The sequence below is a fragment of the Chelonia mydas genome, chromosome 2, assembly GCF_015237465.2.
Source record: "Chelonia mydas isolate rCheMyd1 chromosome 2, rCheMyd1.pri.v2, whole genome shotgun sequence".
In the NCBI taxonomy this organism is placed as follows: Eukaryota; Metazoa; Chordata; order Testudines; family Cheloniidae; genus Chelonia; species Chelonia mydas.
In genome coordinates, this window is record NC_057850.1 from 172,060,943 (window position 1) to 172,082,998 (window position 22,056).

Here is a 22,056-nt window from a genome sequence, read left to right on the forward strand (position 1 = left end):
GAATACCGTGAGAATAATTTTGCAGGTGGGACCCTCCACGGGGGATTTCCTGTTTGTCTGTTCAACTTTGCCCATGAGTAGAGCAGTGGAAATTAGTTGGGATCCTTCTCCACCGACAGTGGGGATCTTATTTTGAGGCTATAGGTGTGGATGGGTTCAACTGATCCATAATGCTCAGACATTAGGTCCGTGGTCAACCAGTAGCTAGCCTTGTCTTTGGGGCCAGATTTAAACATCGGTTGTCAACACAAAGTGTCTTGTTCTGGCTGCCAAGCCGATAATGGACTAAGTTATTCTCTAACCTGAATTTATATTGCAAATCATCAAGACCTGAGGGCTCCTAAAAGTATGCATGGAATGGCAAGTCCTCAGGATTTGCCGATTAAGAGGTGGCTGTTTATCCTTTGAAATTTCAGCATGGTGATCTCCCCAAAACAGGTATAGTTTCCCTTTCAATAGCAGAGGCCATCCAGGATCAGAATTATATTTATTCCAAGATGCCAATAATTCCACTGAACTGAAGTCTTCTGCCACATGTCCCAAATGAGCTAGATTCACTTCCCTGTTCTGGATCCTTTGTGCTCTCACTTGGTACAGAGCAACTGGAAGCTGACTGCAGTTATCTTGGGGAGAAGTCCCCTGCTCTCAGATGGTGTAAAACCAAAAACCAAAAAAACCCCCCTCCTTCACCAACTATCCCACCTTCAAGTCTGGATAAAAGAGGTGTATAAGGGATCTCCTGGGATGAGGTTGAATGCAGTTCCACTCCAGCAATACTCATCTAGTATATTGTCCTTTAGAGATTAGTTATGGACCTCATTCAGCTCTATTTCACTCACATGAACGTAAATCAGGAGTAACACCTCTGTAGTCAGGGCAGAAACAGGCCCACAGAGTGGAATAACCAAAACTAGGATTTCTCCTATGTTATTATAAAATAACGATAAGACTTGCTAAAAAATAATATATTTTTTTGTAAATGTAATCCAGTCCACTGAATTGAATAAAGGATAGCAATAGAATTATAGTGCAATATTACAGAACAATCTGACAAGAATCATGCTGACAATTTTAGCCAGTGTGCAGTGTATCAGCGTTATTAATTTCTGATCAGCTAGAGAAAGCACCTCACCCAGGTATACCTAAGCAAGTCACTTTCATTTAATTTTCTTTCTGAAGACATGACAGCATCTGTACATTTCAAGATATAATTGTTGTTATCTTTCAGAGTTTTTGAAACAAACACAATCATCCTTCTGAATTACTGGCTTTCCATGACAATCTTTTGTGGTTGCATTGTTCTAAACTAATATCTCTCAGACAGATCCTGAATAATGTAAGAGGATAAAACCCACATGAAAAAATCAAGAATTCATAAATGAAATTTAAGCTGTCAAATTTTAACTTAGTTGATCTTTATTCCCTTAATATTCCTCAAACAAAAAACATTTCATTCTAGTTCATAAAGATCATTACCTTAGAGGCCATAATATCTTTGAATTTAGTTTCAGGTCGATTTTTAAGTTAAAGTATCAGACATACAAACAAACAAACATACATACATTCTAAGCAGCTATTATAAAGTAGATATATAAGGTGATGCCAAATATCTGCTGTATGCTATTGCTAGTTTACTTGTACAAAAGAAAAAAAAAACTTTGGACCCAATCCTGAAACCAGATCCACACAGATGTAAAGGGTTCATCTTTGCAGATCCCACTGCAGGATTGGAGCCTGAAAGGTTAAATTTTGCTTGACGAAAAGGAGTTTACTATTAGTCTAGGCCGTGATTCAGCACATCTTTAACTCTGAGTATGCAAGTAGTCCTACTGAAGTTATAATGTAACAACAGCTACTTTGGAGGCATTTGTATGGGTATCAATGATCTGCATATTAAAGAGTCCCAAAGTACTGAACAACATAATAGTCTGTCCTCTAAATAGCCCTTAGCACAATACGTTTTGGGAAGTTTAGAAGCATTATGTTCTGTTGCAGAAAAGGTTGGCAGGCTAAATCAATGGAATTACTCACGTGCATAAAGTTAGGCAAGTGGTCAAAAATCTTGCTGAATCAGAGCTTTTAGTCTGATTGTCAATGTGCAGCTATTAACATTTTTGAAGAGAATTATTTTGTTCATATTTTAGTGGTTAAAGAAATGATCATAGAAATACTTAAACTTATCAAGAACTCAAACTCTTTGAGGCAGGGTGAGAGTTCAGGGCTACCCGCTTAAAATCCCCAGGTCAGACTGTGACTGTCCTGATGGTGGTGCACAAGCATCATCATCCCCATGTTACAATCTAATAACATACCAAGATCCCTGACCCAGGAATGGCAGAGTAACATCAACATAAGTGTTAGATTCCTGAGTCTAGCACCTTTCAGCGGCACTAAACACAATTAATTAAAAACACATTAAAATAAAAAAATGGGTCAGCTACACTTAAATTTAAAGGAATTCTAAACAGAGGGAGAGAACGAGAGGCAGGAAGGAATGGTTAGGATGCTGGCCTGTGACTTAGGAGATCCAGGTTCAATTCTGTGTTCCATTACAGTCTTCTGGTGTGACCTCAGACAAGTCATGACTCCATGTGCCTCAGTTCCCCATCTGTAAAATGGGGATAATAGACTGCCCTACCCCCGAGGTGTTGTGAGGATAAATACATTAAAGATTGCGAGGTGCTCAGATACTGTGGTAATGGAGGCCATATAAGTACCTCATACAAAGAGCAGTTACTGCTGTAACATGCTTCTTTGTGCTCCTCCAAGTGAAAAATTACTTTGTTTAGCTAAAACTTTGCAGTCATATTGGTCTGTACCTTTAGATCAGAGATGGGCCTAGGAGGGAGGAAGTGTTCATATCCACATTAGATTCAGTTTAAGGTTCGAGGCTACATCAGGGCTAAAGGTTAAGTTCTGATTCAACGTTGATGACATCTCTTGACCAGTTCTCATTAGATCTTAGTCCTATCTAGTGGAAATCTCCAGAGGAACTGTTCTCACTGGGATTTGGATTCCCCTTTACCAGAACTGGGAAATATGCCCCTTATAATTTTGGATCTGACTTGCAGCCAGCGCTCCAGCAAGTGGGTTTGGATCTGGGAAACTGAAATAGGAACCCCCCCAAAATGTAATGGCTCCTAGATTGAAAGGTTCTGATTTTGGCTCAGCTGTATTTGAGATGGATTGGAAATTAACAAACAGAATTAAAAAAGGGTTGTTTTTTTTTGTTAGAAGACCAAATGCACAGTAACTTCCAAAGCAAATAGCTAACAGGCATTTTTAGTAGTGTATAAAAAATGTACTTAGCGCGCACGCATGGCAGCTGCACTGAGACAATAAAATGTAACAGCAGCTCCTTTGGAGCTATTTCTGTCTGTGTGTGTCAATAATCTGCATATTAAAGAGTCCCAGAGCCCTCTCTAACATGATGGACTGTGCACTAAGTAATGCCTAAGTAGCCCTTAACACAATACACAGTAGGAACTCTAGCAGCATTATGCTTTGCTGTGGAAAAGGCTCACAGAGTAAGGACCTGTCTCCAATGGACTTTTAGTGTATTAGCTGAACCATTTTAAAACTCAGTTCTTATGCAGTTTAGTCTCAATGAGGCTGCATATGATCTGACTGGCTAGCATGGACAGGGCTGAGTGCCTCATTTAAACCAATTTTATTAATTGTGTAAAAAGCATTTTAAAATAGTGAAATCATTAGAGAGTTAAAGATGCAAGGTGAACAGGCCTGAAACCATAGTGTGGACAAAGCATAAAGAGGGTAAGGGCAAAGTTTATAAAATAAAGTAAACAAAAACCTTTTTTTCCAGTGTTTCTAGCTGTTGTTTAAAGTACAGTTCTATTCTGAAAAGTGACTGTATAAAAACAGCACCTTTTTACTCCAGAGATCTTCTCCTTGCGTGTATTCACAGTCATAGTTGTGTGTGTTGTCAAAACTGCTCTTGTGGGACTTGGATCCAAGATGTTGAAATTCAAGTAAGAGCAACTGATCTTGTGAGTGTGTTTTTTTTTTGTTTTTTGTTTTTTTTTTTTAAAACAAAACTTTCTGGAACCGCTTGCAAGACTTTGGCCCCATCATACTCAACCCTAATCTGGATCTTAACACTGCTTCTTCACCTGCCTCTAGCTGAAATACAGTTATATACTTTTTTCGTCTTAAGAAATATTATGAACAAAAGTTTTAATATCCACCAATGCCTTTTCAAGTCTAGTTTAGAGTCATGAATCTATTTAATTATAAAGTGCCCACTGGGATCGTAGTGGTTTTGATGGAGTTGTAAGCCTATTATGTCAGTTACTTCTACAAATTTGAGGGATTTCCAAACACCAGAAGACTGTACATTCTGTATTCTATACAGTGCAATAATTAGGCACACAGGGCTTGTTTCTGCACTACTGAAGTTAGTGTGAATTCTTGCTCCCCAATAGATAAAGTTGTAGCTAGCTTGCTGTTTGAAATTTGTGCACACATTAGCTGACATTCATAGATTTTAAGGCCAGAAGGGACCATTAGAGTCTAGTCTGAGCTCCTCTATGACACAAGCTATTAAATTTTACCCAGTTGCCACTATGTGGAGTCCAATAACTTGGGTTTGGCTAAAACATCTCTTTCAGGAAGGCATCCAAGTCTTGATCTGAAGACACCAAGAGATGGAGAATCCATTACTTCCTTTGGTCATTTGTCCCAATGGTTAATCTCCCTCACCGTTAAAATTTGTGCCTTATTTCTAATTTGAATTTCTTTGGCTTTAGCTCCCAAGCATTAATTTGTGTTATGCCTTTATATATAGCCCTCTGTCTGCAGTACTGTATATTCATCTTCTAACCTTTCTAAAGCTGGTGTGCAATGGCACTCAATATGATCACTAAGTACTGCAGGCCTGATACTCCTCTCACCCTGGTGTAAATCGGGAGTAGTTCTCCACTGTCTTTAATGGAGTTACTCCAGTATACAACCACAGTAGCTGAGAGAAGAATGAGGCCCAGTCTGTGCAAGCAGACATAGTTATGTCTAGCCATGTGTCAACAAAAGGCCTTATGAACAACAGAAAGAGCAACAAGTCACTGTAACTATGACAGCGACAGTGGGATGAGGAGTTAAGGATGGAATTAACCCTGAATTTGTGGTCTGCCATAGGATCCTCAATATTGTTTAATATAACTTTTGTTCTTAATAAGACTAACGATAAAACATGGAGATGAGAGAAAGGACACCTTTCCTACCCTCTGCTTTGAAACTTTTTGGAAATAGTGGAAGCTAAAGCCTGCTGACCACTTATGTTATGACAGCAGCATTCTTAAGGTACACTAACGATCGTTTTGGGATCATAATGACTTCAAATGGCAGCTGACTTTGTTGCTGCTTTCAGAAAATAGCCGATGGTGCGATTGATGGGCCAAACTGATCTCTGCTGTAATACCCATGAACCCAGTGGAGTTACACCAGAGAAGAATTTGTCCTGTTTCACCTGGGAGCTTACAATGTTTGTTTCAGGAGCAAAAGATAATATCTACCCTTCAGAAGGAAACAGTCTAGGAATTTCACTTGTTTTGTTTTTCTAGTTTCCCAAATACAGGCTTTCGGCTCAAAGCAGCACGCACATAAAGGATTGATTCAAATTAGCGGACACTGAGCAGCATGTGTGCTCAGAACACACAGGGTGCATTTTATTTTCCCCACAACGAGTGGATTGCTGCCTTCCAGAAGAGAGAAATTTACTATTCGTTGCTACACAGTGGAGATTTTTATTCATCAGGGACCATCATACCTGCAGTGGATTTGGAGAAGTGAGTGGAGATGAAAGGCCATGTCCTGGTGACTGGTTGGGTTTCTGAGGGGAGTTTGAGGACTGCTGGGCTGGCGGTTGTTGGGTCTGGCTCTGGGGCTGTGTTTGGTTCTGCTGTTGTGGCGGCGGCTGCTGCTGTGGTGGCTGCGGTTGTTGGGCTTGTTGCGTCTGCTGAGCTTGTTGCTGCTGCTGGCTTGTTTGCTGCTGCTGCTGTTGCCCTTGTTGCTGCTGCTGTTGTTGATGATGCTGGAGCTGCTGAAGATGCTGAAGTTGCTGAAGCTGGGAATTCAGGGATGAGGTAGCTACAAATTAAAAAATTGAACAGCATTATACATGATACAGCTCATGTACTCCAGAGCCACTTACTAGGTGAATTATATACCGGACCAAATCCTGGTCCTATTGAAGTATATGGCAAAACCCCCACAGATTTCAGCCTGGCCAGGAATTGGCCCATTGTGAACAACACGGTGCAGGCTCCTGCAAGAGTCTAAAAAATATTTCACCCAGAAAACCAGCGTTCAGTTCTGCTAGTGCAGCTCTTTGGTGAACTCCTGGCTCCACTGAAGGCAAAGAGAGAGCCCGTGTCTAGGTTTGGGGCCTGATCTTGCAGTCTTTGCTCAGACAAACCTATCAATGAAGTCAGTGGGAATTTTGCCTGAGTAAGGACTAGAGGACTGGGCTGATGGGATGCTGTTACACATACCATAGCTTGATTTGATGCCACTACATAGAGAAAGAGAGAGAATCAAGGTTATAAAATAGAGCATTCCCTGAAAAGATGATCAATGACACAACAAAGCTATCAGGTGTGATGTTTTTTGTGCAGCGCATAGGTAATAAAAATAGACAGTAAAATGCACTTGTGGCTCTGAGTTTTGGGTCCAGCTTATCATTCAGTCTAAAAGCTTCAAAACGCTTGTGAATTACAGCCAGCCTGGTCTACACAACTCTCATCCGCTGGTGGCAAAAATATCACTTTTTCACTCGTATGGTGCCCTCAACCAAAAGCATCCAAAAGTGCGGGCTCAGTTCACCCCGTTGGCACAAAGAACACATGGCATCTCCTAGTGCCAGCAGGGCCACCTTAGTCAAATGGGAATCCAGACACGGAGGAGGGCACACAGTGTTTGCATTGGGGACTTCCTATGTGGAGGGCAATATTAAACTGCAAGCAGGGCTTCATAGAAGCTGTGTCAGCAGCAGCTGCCCAGAAGATTCACTGAATCAGCACATGTCCCAAGAGTCCATTTACCTATGCTCATCCATCACTTTTGGAGCTGTACTGGCTGGCGGCAGGAGCCCAATGGATAGGAGGCTGAAAGTGTCATTCACTGCTACAACCCACCTTCCAGAGGGTCTTGTTGCCATCAGGATGCTCCATCCTGGGTTGTACCAGTGGAAGCCAAAGTAACCTTGGAGTGAATCAAGCCTATTTAGAAATATAATTTACATTTCATGGCAAGAAACATTGTTTACAAGGTTCAGTTGTAGATCTGTCAAATAAACAAAGTTGATTCAGCTTTCTTTTCATGCTGATAGCCCTATTCCAGCTCTCTAGGTATGTATACCCTACAAACGACATTGAGGTTTTGGAGAGATTTCTGAAGTCACTGTGTGGGTAAAGTGGCATAAAACAAAAGAAATGGGTGAGGAAGAGCAGGGAAGTATAAACCACATAGGATGCATGGTGGAGTGGGCAGCATATGGGAAGAGCCTTTCATCACCCCATTCCTATATTCCTAATTTATCTGCAATAATATACAGTTATTCTTCAATCAACAAAGAGAATCAAGTGGCTAATGTGTATTTACATGAACTACCGTCATCTATGTATGACTCACCTCAAAAGCAAACTGAAAAGGAAATTAAACTGCAGCTACATCAAGGGAAAGTGAGGACTTGGAAGAGGAGACACTCACCAACCTAAGTTGCAAGGAAAATGATTTCTGAGATAACAGCAAATTCAACACCTGTTCTGGATGTAAGATGTGAAAAAGCTTGAGTTGAAAAAACCCGACTGTAGCCTCTGGGTGCTATAATGATATAAATATTTACTAGTATTTACTTAGATGCCTAAGTCTGTTTAGGGTAACTGCTGAACATAGCAAGTGATGATGAACAAAACAAAGGACATGTGACTGGGAAGATGGTGCAAATATTAACAAGACGAGATGGGGAGAATTGAAAGTGGAGAATGTGGACAATAAGGAATGCTGCTGCCAAAATATTCCTATTACTGGGCTGTTGGAGAGGAAAACAAGTAAGTGTTTAATGGAAGCTAAACATGACAAAATAAAAATAGAGAGCTACCATCAAATTAAAGGGGCTTACAATACACCCGGCAAGACACATCAACCGGGAGCAGTAACTGTATGCTCCCACCACTTAGAAAACAGAACCATGAGCTAGATCAGTGGTTCTCAAAGGCAGTCTGCCACTTGTTCAGGGAAAGCCCCTGGCGGGCCGGGCCGGTTTGTTTACCTGCTGCGTCCGCAGGTTTGGCCGATCGCAGCTCCCACTGGCCGCGGTTCGCTGCTCCAGGCCAATGGGGGCTGCGGGAAGCAGTGCAGGCCAAGGGACGCAAGGTTATTGTAGGGAGGGGGGTTGCGGTACGGCTACCCTTCTGCACTGCTGCGGGTGGGAGGCTGGCTTCAGAGCTGAGTGCCTGGCTAACAGCTGCCGTTCCCCGGCTGCCCAGCTCTGAAGGCAGCGCAGAAGTAAGGGTAGCAATATCAGGACCCCACTAAAATAGCCATGTGACCCCCCTGAAACTCCCTTTTGGGTCAGGACCCCAATATGAGAAACACTGGTTTCCCCCATGAAATCTGTATAGTATAGGGTAAAAGCACACAAAAGACCAGATTTCACAGTCCGTGACGTGTTTCTCATGGCTGTGAATTTGGTAAGGCCCTATCTATAACCTATGATGTGTGTAGCCCATACAGAGGAGTAAGGGTGTAGTTTACATATCCTTACCCTATTGTGCAGGTGGACAGAGTGAGCCACAACCTTGCCTTGGAAGGCTAAACAAAGCCCCAAATATTGTGATTTTACTCTAGAAGAAATTTTTTAAAGTGTGTCTGGAAAGCAAAATAATGGTAAAACCACACTTTTTAGTAACACATTTGGGAACAAGGAAAGATGGAGATGGTATGATGCGGGGATTCATATGGTTCTGACCATACGAATGTGTAACAACAGAGTTGTCCTAAATTTGCTTTATGGTTGGAAAGTTTAAAGTGTGAAAAATGTAACATTAAAAGAAATACAACAAGACGCATTGTTAAAGTTAAAAGTGGCATTGCCTGGAGGTCTCAAATAGTCACTTGGGAGCACAGGCAGGGCAGGGCAGTGAAGAAAAGAAAGGCACAAAAAGAAATGAAAATATTCAACATAAAACAAATGAAGGGGAAGGTTCAGTACAGTGCTCAAATTACAAGGATATGTTTTTGTGACTGAGTAACGCAAAACAACTGGAATACTAATATTTTAATATTAATCTTTTTCCTCACAGAGCATATTATTTAATTTCAAAATGCTTCTTTTAATGAAATGTGACTTGTCACCAGTGAGAGAAGTGCAACTGAAGTAACAGCACACGCTCTAGGGAAACAGATAATAGAACTGATGTTAAACTGTTTGCTTAAACCTAGGAGAGAAAACCTGAAGAGGTAAAATTTCTTTAAATCTATGAATCTTCTTGAAAGGAATGTGTCGCTTGTGACTAAAGCAGTGACTTCAAACCCTGCAAAGAAGTAATTTAATTTGATGGAATGGCTAGCCAAGCAGCTTATGTCTTCCTGTTCGCACCACTTCCATTAACAAGCTATGCATTAGGCCAGCTTCAGCACTGTACTGTTTCAAATTAAATCTTCATTAAAGCGTTTTCTTGATGGCATATTCTGAAAAACAGTACAATTTATTTTTCTATTTTACAAACATTTCTACCTTCATGTTCTCTCTTCTCCTTAACCCAAATAAGAGAGACAAAGTCCATAAAACCAACCAAATCCCCCTCTTGTCTTACACCTTGTGACTTAGGGCCAGATTTTGATGCCATTCAACATGAATAAAGGTACCACACTGGAGAAGAATGTTTGGTGCTTACAGCGCTAGCCTGGGCTTAGGAGACCCAGATTCAATACCCTGTCCCACCACAGATTTCCTGTGTGACCTTGGGCAAGTCACTGAGTCTCTCTTGACTCAGTCCCCCAGCTATAAAATGGGCATAATAGCACTTCCCTGCCTCACAGGGTATTGTGAGGATAAAGACATTAAAGATTCGGAGGCACTCAGATACTATGGTAATGGTAACCATATAAATACCTATGACAGATACTCTATGATACTCCCATAGAATCTGACACTTTATTCGCCCTGGGGATGGGATGGGGTAGAAACAAGTGGAGATGGAGGAGGCAGGAGGCTCTTACTCTGTTTGTCTATTGGCAGTCTGAGTGAATAGGGTTAATCAGGCAGGTGGAGCTTTGAGAAGATGAGTGCATCTGACTTTGACTTGAAGGTTTTTTTCAGGTCCACCTGAAACTGTCAAAGATTGAACAGATATTGGGGCTTCCCTGCCAAAGCTTTCCAGTCAGCAGCCTCTTGACTAGAAAACTCTTGATTCAGAAATGGTCAATATGCCTGTGTCATTCAACACTAGAATGGAAGCCCATTTGTCCCTGCTGGTGAGGGAGGTAGTCAGAGAGGGAGATAGCTTTCCAGATAAAGGGTTCAGGCATTGCCTGCCATCACACAAGCTATTCAGATAAATTCTTGCCTGTTTGGAAGAGCTCTATACAAATCCTCTCTGAAATAACACTTAATGTCCTACTAAGTTATAAATTATGTTTATATGAAGAGGTAAAAGTAGGGATTTGTTTTTTTTAATATGATGATGATAAACAACTTTTTCACTGACTAACAAACAGATGTGGAATTGGAGGAAGGACTCTTGGAAACCGACACTGCTCTTGTATCATCTGAAATTCCATCAGGCTCCAAGCTCTGAAGAAAGTGACAAATGTCAGACAGGTATACAAGTCATAAAAGCGAAGGAGCGTAGACAAACTACATGATTTAATTGAAAACAATAAATACATGACAAACCCCACTGTTTATACTACATATGCAGTTTGTGAGACGCAGTGTGATGAGGAGTGAGCATGGGACTGGATGCCAGATCTAGCACCCACTTTGACAGCAGATTCATTGTGTGGCTTTGGGTAAGCCACTCAGGATACATCTACACTGCAAACCCTCCCGCTCCTCTCCCCCAGGGCAGAGAGTTTCAGAGTCTTGGTCAACTGACTTGGGCTCACAGTACAGGGCTAAAAATAGCAGTGTAGGTGTTCCCACTAGGGCTGGAGCCTGGGCTCTGAAATCCGGCAATAGAGGAGGGTCTCAGAGCCTGAGCTCCAGCCCAAGTGAGAACGTTTACACGGCTATTTTTAGCCATGTAGTATGAGCCCTGCAACTCACGTCAGTTAACCTGGGTTCTGAGACTCGCTGATGCGTTTTTGTTTGGTTTTGGTTTTTTTTGCAGTGTAGAAATACACTCAAGGATGTCTACGCTGCACACTAAGCCGCTCTCTATTGACATGTAAAACATAACATGTATTCACCTACCTCACAGGAAGCTTATGATGATTTTTGTGCTAATTATTGGCTAGAACTTTGGCAATAAGTGTGAAGTATTAATTTATTTCTTCAGAATTGTATATTTTATCTAAGATAAACAAAATCAAATCTCTGCAAAAAGCGTCCCGAAGAAGATCCCTCTTTTCTATCATTCAACAAACAAACAGTAAAATGCATCATTTTAAGGGAGAGATAAGTTTAATGGGCTAACATTTTCCATATTGTATCTAAACTGTAAACAAGGAGGAGGAAAACCCATGGGAACTGGAATTCATCTCAAATTCTATTAATGAAAAGGGCGTATTGAATTGATGTTACATATGAATCTAAGGAATCAGTTCCAGCCCTTTAGGAAATGGAAGCTGGTAACATGTATTTATGCTTATAGACAAAAAGAAACAAGCTGGCTTTCTAACTTGAGTGTCTCCATTGTGAGCACAATATGATCTTGTCATGCTACAGACTAGTTACGAATGTGTGTGGTACAGTTGCAGACACTCTAGTGCAGAACTGGTGTGTGTGGCAATTATGATGGATTCTTAATTGTTGCAGGTCCCTGGTAAATCTCCTGAGGGGTGGTCACACGTTTTAGTGATCACCACTTTATCTGAAAGGCTAACACAAAAACTCTATAAGGGTAGAAAAAATATTTAGGGACAGACTTGTACCTGCTCAGCACAGCTCAAAATAAGGGGTGCTTATGGAGTTAGGCTGTGCCAGGGTGAGCATCCATGCCTTGCTTTTCTGATCTGCCCAGTGCCCCCGCTACTACATCCTTTAATGATTTCACTCTAATGCAGAGGGAGGTTATGGGCTAGGCTTCTCCATGCCCCTCCCAGTTCCCTTTGGGCCAACATAATCTTCTTGGCCCTTATGTTGTTCACATAAGGTGAGGAGTGGGGAAGGCCCTTTCATGCTTCTCCACCTCTCCCGTTCATCCATGTATCACTCATGTAGGAAACTGGCAGGTGACTTTAGCCATTAAAGATGATGCAATGGGTCCAATTCACCCCTGATATAACTATGCTGAAGCCAATGAATTTACACCAGGGATTCATTCTGCTCCACGAGTCAAAGAAGAGAAGGTCTGATTCATGGCTGTAGCAGGAAAAATTAAGGCAGTCATGGCACCTACTATACATGCTCCGGTCCCAGTTCTGCTTGGACTGACTTCAGTGGGAACAAGAGTGGGGCCTCATTTATCATGGTTAGAATGTTTTTGCAAAAGTTCAGGCAAAAAGAAGGGCTCTGAGTGTCAATAATAGCAAAAGAAAAATTTATAAATATTTTTTTCCTAGCAACTGAAAAAAAAAGTTAACAAAACCACAAAAGCTTAATTTTATTTATTTTCAGATCCAGACCCATATTTAACATCCCATTCACAATATAAATTCAGATTCCAAAGATCTCTCAAGCCTAATCCTAAAATCAAATTAGAGCTCTTGCAATTCAATTTGTATTCTGAATTTGTTCTTGTGGATGAACTCCACATATTATCTGATTAGAGCGAGAGAGAGAAGAGGAAAAAGGGATTGTGGGAGTTTAAAGGAATACTTTATTGTTACTTTTCCCTAAAGCCTCATATTTGCATAATTGCGCAGATGTTATACAGTGCCTTGATGTGATGTACAATTGACTAAAATGTAATGCGATGTACAATGGACAAAAAGAGAAAATCATACATTATACCTTTTACGGTATGACTGAGCACAGAACTCGGCTCTAGCTGCTTTTAGAGGCTAATGTCTTTTTCCACTTCTCCAATAATAGAGAATGGATTTACATTGCCTCAAACTAAAAAGTGTAACTAACTTAAGCATCTGGGTTTGTGTCCGAGTTGACATGTCCTGCTTTTTCCTGTTGTTTCTCTTTTAATGAGCTATATCTTCTTTGAAACAGATTTCTAAAGATTGAATGCACACACTGAATAGTCTAATGCAGGCCCGTGTTTACCCTCTTTCCTACTAGGGATAATGAGGGGTGGGTTAGCCACCTACCCACTTTATTTTTTGCATATGCTTGGATTTTCCTTTTGAGGGGGAGGTGAGGGTTGTTCTATTTATGTTAGCATTGGTAAAAAAAATAAAAATAAAATAAGGAAAGGGTGGCACATAATGGCTCAAGAGATTAGTAATAGAATACAGATCATATTACTTCCAAATCACCAGTTCAAATCCAGCCTGCGTCAATACAGGGAACAAAGTCATTTGATTCAGATGGTTTCAGGGTGCCCTACTTTATATAAAATGAATTGGGCATCACCTTGTATATATACTATTTACATCTGCAATAATGTCACTAAGTAGCGTCTACGTAATGCATTGACAGTCTCAAAAATACTAAGCGGCAACATCATAAAAAACACCACTATAGGTGTCACCAATTGACACCTTTATTGGCAGTTTCAGTCAAGAGACTAAGGATTGCAAGAGGAAGGAGACCAAGTCATCTGCTCATGCCTAAAGGAGAACCCTCAAGGTGAAGGCAGGGCAGAGGGGGAAAGCTTGCATTGCCAATGCTCTTGTTGTACCAACTCTGCAGATATGCAGAGGGCTTCACTTTCCACCATTGTCAAATTCAGGATCTTGCAGGAACACTAAATTCACTTTAAAGAATATAGGCAATAAAAAGGAAGTATTACAGAGAAAACCATCATAATTTATCAGGTGCCTGTGGTGTCTCAGGATTTTGATGTATAGTGGAACTTCCCTGAAAAATGACCACTGTATTAAATAAACCTGACATTTTCCCCTACCAAACTTTAAGATGTACAATAATACACTGGAATCATCAAAAAAGTTCTAGATGGGGAGGTGTGACTAGGCGGTAGGGAAAATGTATTTGGAATCGCTCCTGCTTTGAGATAATCTAGAAGCTATTTTCTCCTTGTCTATGACAACATTTTGAGAGTAAAGTTTCTTGAGAGTATTGTAAAAATTGCATTAACCTATTTAAAATGCCCAAAGGCAAGAACAAGCTGGAGAAATTAGACTTTAATAAGCCATTATATGGTTAAAAGGAATATATAGAGTTATAAAGTTAATGCTAATGAAGTTTATTGTAAGGGAGATAAAACCAATCTCTAATTATGCCTTTGCCTACACCAGTGGCAGCATGTATAGGTACGTGCAGCTACATGCCACAGTGAAAAGCAGGCTATGTCCGCACTGCAGTGTGTAGCTAGTTGCGTCAGTGCAGGTCTCTGGCAGCAGGGAGGCAGTGGGGAAATGCTCCAGCACTGCGGAGGCAAGGGGAAAATATGCTGCTAAAAATAGCAGTTTAGACAGGGAGGCACTGCTTGGGCGCAGAGACAGCCATGTAGGGCACATACCCAAAGGTTCTGGCGTGTCTGTATTCTACTCACCTACACTGTGACTCACCATCTATACTGCTATTTATACCTGTGCTAGGAGGGCATGTCATGTATGTACTCTACATGCTGCTGTAAGTGTAGACATAGCTTATTAGGGATTAGGTTGAGACCTTCGGGAGGGGCAGATTATTACACATCTGCCTACTGCAGGCTTTCTTGAACCTTCCTCTGAAACATCTGGAGCTGGTTACGGTCAGAAACAGGACACTGGACCATGGGTCTGATCCAATATAGCAATGCCTATGACCTTATGGGTAGCGTTTTTCTTTGCAACTGCAAATAGCTCACACATTGAACTCATTTATTTTGGAAAACAAGGGATTGAAATGAAAGAAATTAAATTTGAAAAAAACATTCTGCTGACCAGATGATGATGATGATGATGGCTCCCAATAGACTCCCTGACAATGAGTGGGCAGCACACAAACCATGTACTGATTTTAATACTATTGCTTGTTTATAATTTTTGCTACTTGTCTGTTTCCCATGTTATAATATTGATGTGGCTCTGAGGTATAAATCCCCATGGCATTTATAAAGACTACAGGCCAGACTGTGCCTTGAAGGCACTAGCTTGTGGTGGATGCAGTACAGTGCCATACCATACTATGCTGGGGGAGCTTGGGAAGGACTGTGCAGAATCCAGTTTTGAGTTCCAGGAAATGCAGAGTTGGGTCCGTAGTCCTGTGGGTGCGTGGCCATTTCCACTGGCAGGAGCAGTGGAAATAGAGTTGGTACAAGGGCCGTAGCAAGAGGGACTCGTTGAGCTGTCTGGAAATTCTAAAAGAGGATTTTGCATTCTTATGGACAGTATTCCTGCAGCTGTGAGTTCTGTACTTGTCTATGGCACATGGGTCTCCTGACAAAGAAATATTTATCCAGGTGCACCCATAGTATTGCTTCTTTTGAACATCAGAAATTATTAGAAGTCTCTTCAAAGAAAGTCTTTGAAGTGAATCATGTTTCCTTAACTAAAGGTGAAGTTACCGTAAGTAAAACATACTATTTTGTACAATACAATGGAACACTAGATCAAAGTGTTTGGGGGTTTAAAAGGTTGGCCTTGAAGCTCAGCTAGTGGAAGAGTCCCGGGAATGACAAAGAAGGGTATCACTTCCCACCAGCCTTGACCAAGATATGTAGCAGAGGCTACTGTGCCTCAGAGATGATTTGGTATAATGAGATGCTTTTATCTAACAGACTTTCATTATATCGGTGTTCTCTGTCATTTCCTATTGTCAATATAGGAAGCTTCTGAAAGAAATACTTGAGTATGTGGATCTTTGTTTAAATGTGTGCGCTGTCACTGGTTTTCTTTCATTCTGTGTGTGTTAAGTAGCTTTCAGGGACTGGCTCTGATTAGGAGGTTGTACAATGGGGCCCTAGTCATGACCTTCAGGGCCTCCAAATGCTACTGCAATACAAATATATAATAATCATGTTTTAATATGGAGTGTTATATGTTTTAATATATTATATGCTCTGACACACCTACAGAGACACTGGCAGTGTTGATTTTGTCTAGTCAAATAGCTAGGAGACATGAGACAACTCCATGTATGTATTCAGAACTCTTCAAGTTTGAAAAAACTGAGTATTGCATTCCAAGGTCCAAATTCCAAGTGGCTAGAGAAGTAGGCTTAACAATGATGAGTGCAAGTCACTGAATAAAGGAAGAAGGCAAGAACGTGTGTGTAACAAGAATCAGGGAAAACACTGGTCCAAAAGTGTTCCATTCCTTATAGACAGTAAAGCGTCAACAGCGAGTGGGAGGCACAGATGCAAAACTGACAGAGGCAGCTCCATTTCCCCTTCAGAGCTATGCAACTAAATTAGCCATTAAGGTCTTGGATTTGGGTCCAGCCTCATCAACGCAGAGCTGCGTCTTCCCCATTATAATATCTAACTTCCTTTGCGTCTGCCCCCCACTCCCAATGTAAAGTAAAATTAAAAGCAATGCGGCAGGTTGGGCAAAAGAATAAAGTAAAACAAAAAGGAAATACGGTATTCTTCTTCTTCTATCCAGAAGAACATAGGGCCAAGTCCTGCAAGAAGCTGAGTGCCCTTAATTCCTACTGAAGTCAACAGGAGTTGAGGGCACTCTGCATCATTCAGGAGATGCTCAGCACATTGCACGATCAAACCTATTACACTGATGACAACTACACAATTAATTCAATTAAAAAATCAGAACAGGAATGAAGAACAGTCTCATGATCATTCAGTATTAATTATTATTTGTGCTACTACAGTCCTCAGATGAGATCAGGGTCACATTGTGCTAGGTGCTGTACATACACATAGTTGTAAATAGTATAAATACCTGCAGTGAATCACTTGTAATTTCGGCAGACAAGCCAGAGAAAGGAAGTATAACTTCCCTCTTTTACAGGCGGGGGATTAAGCACAGAGAGATTAAATAACTTGCAAAAGGTTACACAGGAAGTTTGTGAAAGAGCCAGAAAGTGAACCCAGATCTTGAGAGTCCCAGACTCATCGCGGGACCTGCCTGATTATATACTCACTCATTGCTGCCCCACAAAATGAGTCTGTCTGCCTATTAGTAACTTTATCTTGTTTTCTTCAGCTTTGTTCACTTGTTTGGTTCATTTCATTTACGATTCTATGTCAAATGAAAACAAGGCGAGCAAATGCAAGAAGCGTTTTGTTTAGGGGCTAGGTCCACCCCTGCCTCCTCAAAATATTACCAGCAACATTATCAGCTGATTTTGTTGTTTGCAGTAATTCCTTGGTAGGTGTAAGGGGCCCAATTATTTTTTTTCTCCTGTTTATTTTATTCATTTCTAAATAGATTAAAAACAAAGTCTAGCACTGGGTGCAACAGCAGTTCTGGACCCTGTTGCTGGCCACCCCTCTTCTTCTGTAAAAGGAACTATTGCTCATGATTTTATTTACAATAACGTGAAAGTGGATATAAAGCCAAGGGGTGGAAAACTGAATTCAAGCCTCTTTGGCCTCCTCCTCCCCCCAACAAGATATTGTTGCTTTGGGTACTCAGCAGAGCGCTGTCGTGCCTGGCTTCTACCTGACCCCTGGTTCCTCATTATCTTCCCTGCTTTACTTCTCAAACAACAGTGAATATTCTCTGCACCCCTAGATGCCTCTACCTACCTAACTTTGTTTGGCAAATAGAGGGTATTATTCTTACTGCCAAAATAAGTGCTTCTGCTACTGAAATAAGTACAAATGAACACAGTAGTGGGAATTTTTGTTTTAACAGGAGGAATTTATTGTACCAGTGTCCAGTAGGGCAGCCATCAGTTAAGGTAGACACAACTGATATTACTGTAAATGTAATGGCTTAGTCCTTTTTTTGTTTGGATAGGATTTGTCTCTTTCTGCTTGTCTATGGTCACCTTTGGGGTGGAAGTTAAAGATGCTGACCTGATTCTACCTGGTCCTCACACAGCTGCCTAGTGGGTGAGTGGCCCACTGGTGGCAGGGTGTTGGGAGCAGTGACCCCTGGTGTGGCTTGCAGAAGGACAGACAGAGTTTCAGTCCCCCTGCAGCTGTCTGCTTGCTGGAGGTACAGGGTGCTCTTAAGGTGGCCAGAAAGAGGCAGCCTATGGTTCTGCCCCACTGCACCTGACTATGGGGCATGGAAAAGCAGTCTGCTCCCCACAAAGGAGTGTAATATAAGGCATGGTCCCTTTTGTGCACTATGGAGTTAATGGATATGTTCTGCCTCCCAGTGCTCCCCCTAAGAGTGCTTCTGCATTGCCCCTCTCTGAGCTGTGCCCCACAGACACACTCTAGTCCTTTTCAAAAAGCGTGGGACATAGCACCTGTGTTTTGTCCAACCTTCCTTCTCTCAATAAGATTAGAATGTGTGAATGCTGGGGAGCCCAGAATGGCTGCTGCATTTGTCTACATAGTCACTGCAATACCTAATTCATTGCTTTGTAAAGCCCGTCAGGATTAGAGCTGGACAAAGTTTTTTGGTTGAAACTTTTTTTTGTGAAAAATGCAGATTCAGTGACACTGATTTTACTGAATTTGTCCTTTTAAAAACAAAAAATTCAACCCTCCCTGAAATGTTTGTTCCAAATAATACATTTTTTATTTTAAAATTTCCTTTAAATTTATTAAAAATGCAATGTATAAAAATACTTGAAATCCATATGAGACATATTGATTTTGTTGAAACAAAACATTGTGTTCAACCTGAAACAATTTTTTCTTTTTGATTCGCTGAAAATTCTGAAAAAAAAAAAACATTTTTCATTTGATCTGAAATTCCCACCCCCCCCAACTATCTGAAATTGCCAATAAACTGAAAAATCTATTTGTCTAGCTCTAATCAGATTCCTCATGTATGAAAGGTGACATTTAACCCTGGGTGGTATTCTGTATCTTATTTGGCTTAGTTCCCTGGTATACGACAAAGAAGCTATGAGGAATTTGGATGAACTGAAAGACATTACATGCAGTTAAATCTTCCCTTTGCAGTTAATCTACAAGTTTCTCCCACAGCAACTGATTAAGCATTTATAAATAAAAAGGGCTACACAAACATTTAATAAAAGACATTTCAGTTAATAATCCATTCATTTTTGAAGGGCATTTTTGGAAGGGAAAAAAATTTGAACACAGATGGCAGGCTTGCAAATTGAATGAGAAACCATTCATTATTACTGTCCAGTGTACTAATTCAGGGGGTAAGCTTTTTGCTGTTTATATGTGCTGATTGGTACCTTATTATGCAAATCAATGGGACTACTTGTGGAATATAGCACCGCCCAATGTGAGGGAGGCAAAATTGAATGCTCCATGTAGCTCACAGGGAGCTAATCCCTAATGCACTCCTTTAGGCACTGTTGGCTTAATTTAATAGTTAGGATAATAAAGGATGGTTTTAATTAAGTGTTTAAACCCTACCAGCTGTATGTGTTTTGCCGATTACTCAAGCACTAGCTGCAGTTTGAAAACATTCTGCTCATTGCTGTGTCACTTGTGAGTAGCCTCTACCCTTCCCTCTTGAACAATCAGACAAATGGCCCAGGCATGCACACACACAAATGCACACAGACATATATCTATAAGCCATGGGTTTATTAACGGCCAGTGTGTACCTATAAACACATTACTGCTGCTAATAAATATTAAAATTTTGGTTTTGGTCTAACCTCAAAATGAATATTAAAAACCTATTCTGTGAATTCAATCCTTTTTACAGAAAAGTCCTATAGAATTTAATAGGCATGAAACCATTACAAATTGAATATTCTGTAGAAATTACTCTAAGAATTTATAAAATTGAAAAGAGAAATATAGCTGGTCTACAGTTTTTTTTAGCCATCCTACAGAGGCTATTAGCAGGCACATAACCCTGTAGAATGTTTCAAAAATCCGAGAGAAAGGTTACAACTTTCTATTCAACTCTTTAGGACTTTTCCAAAAGAAAGGTTAAGATTTAACTTTTAATTGTAGAGAGTTCAGGAGATTTTGACAATTACTAGAATACTGGATGTGGTTGAAGAAGTTACTAACATTTTTTAGTTGGGTGTTGTTACTTAGGGGGAATTCTCTGTTCTGGAGTTTCCCCATCTGTAAAAGTGGGAGTGATTACTTACCCTCATTAGGAAAGCCCTTTGAGAAGTATAGATGAAAAATGCAATATAAATGTTGGAGATTTATTATTATTATTATACCATTTTAGAATGAAGATACTGTCTGTATCGAAATGGAGTGTTTTTAAATAAAAGGCCCCTGCTGCTACACAGTGCAAAAGAAAGGATTTTTATGAACAAATTTCAACTTGGATACAAGACACAATTTTACAACGTGTCTTGGTTTGCTTATATTAACTTTTAAAATTAAAAATCAAACGTTTAAAGTGTATTTCAAACCGTGTGAACTATGATAGCGATGCAGGAAGCAAAAGATACACCATGAGCACACGCAGACATCTGAAACCGCTACGTCAGATTTGTTTTGCCAACTTTTAACAAAATAGATGAAAACGGTTCTCTTTAGCTGCAATGCCAGGCATTTTGTTTTTACTCTGTTGATTTTAATAGCCCGTGCAGAAGCTTGGAAAGGAACATTTCTTCCTTTGTCAATTTTAAACTTTTCCGATTTGGCAACCCTAGGTTTTTTTCCACTGGTGTGTTTTCAGTGAAGCTGAACTTAATATGGCTCTCTTTGGTTTTGTATCCAAGCTTGCTCTCTGCTCTTGGTACAGAGCCAGGGCTCAATGCCACATGGCCCCAACAGTCCTCCTTTACTTCCCTTCCAGGAGCACCTTGTGAGCTGGAGTTTTCTAGGGAATATCCTGGGGGAGTGGCTCTTCAAGAAGGTCTCAGCTTTCTGGAAGAAGAAGAGCCTCAGCAGCAAAAGCTATGGCTAGCACCACCACTAGCTGACCTGCCCTTCCTCCCGCATAGAGCCAAATCTTTGGGAGTACAAAGCTCCAGCAGTCTCTGTGACAGAATACACCACTGTACTCACACCCTACACACCATTGTAATAATCGTTGTACAAGATATGCCTTGTAAGGTATCATTTAAAAAGTCATAATTTCCAGGTCAGTATTGTCCTGATAAAATATATGTGGCAAAAACATACGTGAAGTTATAAGATTCCCCTATATGATGCGATTAACACATGTTCCAAACCCACAGCCCTGTCCAGGCAGAAGTTGGTAAACAGGTCTGTCCTAAACAAAGGAATGTGTGATTGCCTTAATTTGCATTGAAGCAGTAAACAGAGTCATCAAGCTGGAAGGGAAAACAAAGGAAGCTCAAACAGGTAAAAAAACTCACTAGGGAACATCCTTCCACATAGACTCTTTGTCTCCTGATTCTCTGCTGGAAATGTTTTTCAAGAGGAGGACTGAAACTATAAAAAGGAGGGGCAAACACTCCAAGGCACCCCACTTTTTCTCCCTGCCATCACATTCTCTGCACCTGAGATGACAAAGAAAAACAGCTGTTGGACTCTGGAGAAGGGGTTCTGAAGAAGAGTTTGGTCAGTAATCTTGCTGGAAGCATGTGGTGAGAAACATTGCTTGGATCTAATATAGTCTGTTAAGTTAGGCAATAGAAAGCATTTTTTCTTTATTTTTTCTTCTAACCATTTCTGACTTTTATGCCTCTTTACTTGTACTCACTTAAAATCTCTCTCTTTGTTGTTAAAAAACTTTGTTTTATTGTTTTATCTAATCCAGTGTATTTAAGTTAAGGGTCTGGGTAACTCCATTTAATGAAATACGCTGGTG

General features: G+C 40.6%; 1 protein-coding gene across 1 annotated transcript in view; it reads right to left on the reverse strand.

Moving 5' to 3' along the window:
• POU6F2 (POU class 6 homeobox 2) overlaps positions 1-22,056 on the reverse strand; it is a 386,987-nt gene that overhangs the window by 111,113 nt on the left and 253,818 nt on the right. Inside the window, exon 5 of the mRNA XM_007058726.4 lies at positions 5,783-6,102. Coding sequence (XP_007058788.4) covers positions 5,783-6,102 — 320 coding nt within the window. The remainder of the gene's footprint in view (positions 1-5,782; positions 6,103-22,056) is intronic.